The sequence below is a fragment of the Carlito syrichta genome, unplaced genomic scaffold (assembly GCF_000164805.1).
Source record: "Carlito syrichta isolate Samal-C Ts95f unplaced genomic scaffold, Tarsius_syrichta-2.0.1 Scaffold118119, whole genome shotgun sequence".
In the NCBI taxonomy this organism is placed as follows: Eukaryota; Metazoa; Chordata; class Mammalia; order Primates; family Tarsiidae; genus Carlito; species Carlito syrichta.
Genome location: NW_007062215.1, coordinates 314,327 through 316,601, shown reverse-complemented (window position 1 = coordinate 316,601; position 2,275 = coordinate 314,327). Strand labels below are relative to the sequence as shown.

The 2,275-nt window shown below is 63.0% G+C and overlaps 1 protein-coding gene across 1 annotated transcript in view; it reads right to left on the bottom strand.

The window, feature by feature from the left end:
* The window catches only part of COLQ (collagen like tail subunit of asymmetric acetylcholinesterase), a 28,861-nt gene extending 26,831 nt beyond the window's left edge, over nt 1–2,030 (bottom strand). The window contains exon 1 of the mRNA XM_008047919.1: nt 1,955–2,030. Coding sequence (XP_008046110.1) covers nt 1,955–2,030 — 76 coding nt within the window. The remainder of the gene's footprint in view (nt 1–1,954) is intronic.
* Between the last annotated feature and the right edge of the window lie 245 nt (nt 2,031–2,275).

Below are 2,275 nucleotides of genomic sequence, written 5' to 3'. Positions count from 1 at the left end.
TGCCGGGCTGCCAGGGCTCTTCTCTTTCCTGGTGACACGGGGATGCAGCTGTATTGTTCTAGAATGTGATATGGGCCAACAGATCCCTCTCCAAGTGTCTCTAGACTCCTGTCCCAGAGTGTTGGGACCTTGGGCGCGGGGAGGAGGCTGGGGACTCGTGGCGACCCAGGACCCTCTGCGGCCCAGCTGTGGGTTTTGCTTTGCCTGGCTGACAGTTCACGGCCTCTCCCACGGGGCACCCGGGCTCACTCCCCTCTGCCCTCACTCCAGCGCCTTTCCGTTGGTGGCCTCCGGAGCCGTCCTGCGCCCGCCCCTGAGGCCCCTGCACTGCCCGCACCAGGCCTCCCTCCCCCGCCACCTCCTCCCTCCTGCACCGGCAGGCCCCTATGCCCCTGCCCCGGTTCCCAGGCTGTGTGTTTTCAGCCGCTGGTTTATTTGCAGCTCATGCCAGTTCAGAATGTTTCCATCAGGTGGATGTGCTTGGAGCCGTGTCCCCGTGGAGGTCAGCTAAGCCGGGGCTTCACATGTCTATTCTGGGGTCGTCGAGTGGCCCGTGGTCTCTCCAGTCCGTGCCGTCTCCGAGGACCGTGCTGAGCTCGGGGCCAGTCTGGGAAAGCCCCAGAGGCTCTGCTGCCACGAAAACAGTCATGTGCCTGTGTCTGGGTGGCTGCAGGACTCACACCCCACGTGGCTCAGCCCGACTGCTGCCTTGGTAATGTGACAGCCTTGGAGTTCAGGGCCCGCTGACCTCCACGCATCTGTCCCGGCGCCTGTGGCCACGCGTTGTTTCATTTTGAGAAACTGAGGCACGGCCTTGGGAAGTGATTCACTCTTGGAAAGACTCAGACATGAGTCACAGGGTGTAAGCCGGGTGCCCGTGGCCACGGGGGCTCTGCCACTCACTTCCGCAGCCTGGACTTGGTTTCCCCATCTGCACCCAGGGCTCCATGGAGCCGTCTCAAGAGGTCTCTTTTCATACACACGGCACCAGGACTGCCACGGGCCGTCTGCATCTCCCACCAGCAGGACTGGCCTCCTGTCTGTGCACCAAGCAGCCTCACGTCCAGCAAGCGTGTCACAAGAGGTCCCAGAGGGAAAAGGAGACACGAGCACTGGCCCCGGCAGGCTGGGAGACGGCACGCGGTCCCTGCCTGCGACACTTGCACCGTTGACCAGGAAGGGGACGGGGAAGGGCCCTTGGCCCGTGGCACCTTGAGGGCTCTGCTCCGATCCTCGCGGTCCAAGGGCCCTGGCGTCCCCGCAAGACCGTGGAGGCAGTCTGCCTCTGCAGCGCCCAGGGCAGGCGAGGTGCCGCCCTCGGGGTGGTCCCAGGCCAGCCCCTGGGAGCGGGATGCCCGCGGGCCACAGCCCTCGATTCCACATCAAGCCGAGGAAGCAGCCGCTGTGAGCCTGAAGCCAAGGTGGTGGGAGGCCACTGGTGCGGGCACGCCCATGTGAACACGCACGCCAGCCCCACCAGCACCCGCGACACCCCCAGGTTGCAGCGCCATCCCTGGAGAGGAGTTCCCAGCAGAAAGCTCCTGGGACAAGCCCGTTTCCCGTGAGCCTTTTTTCCAAAACACACCACACACACACACACACGATCACACAGCACACACATATGCATACACAGACCACACGCAACACACATGCACACATGCCACACATGCACACACCACACACACACCAAGCATGCATACACACCCCACACACATGCTTACACACATCACACACACACACCACACACACTTGCACATGCACACGTCACACATGCAAACACACAGATAACACATGCACACACACCACATGCATGTGTACAAGCACCACACGCACACACACGCACACACAGAACACACATGCACACATACCACACACACATGCACACCAACACACACACACCCCACACACACATGTGCACACCCCACACACGTTCACACACACGCACACAACTCACCAGGGCAACACGCCGAGGAGCAGAGCAGTCCTGACACGGCGAGCAGACGCAAGAGGCCAGCCGACGGACCCGTCATTGTGGCCAAGACCAGGCTCGCTGTCCCGGGAGCACACACGGAGGCGGGCTGGCCTCCGTCACGCCCCAGCGTGCCCTGCACCTGGCCTGCCTGGCATCAGGGAGTTGGCCAGGCCCTGCTTGATGCTGCTTCTGTCCCAGACGCCGGGGTCCCGGGACTGAGCTCCCTCCCAGAGCAGGAAGGGTCCGGCAGCCCCACTCTGGCCCCGTGTGTGCGCTGAGGGTGGCCTGGAGGACAAGAGTGCC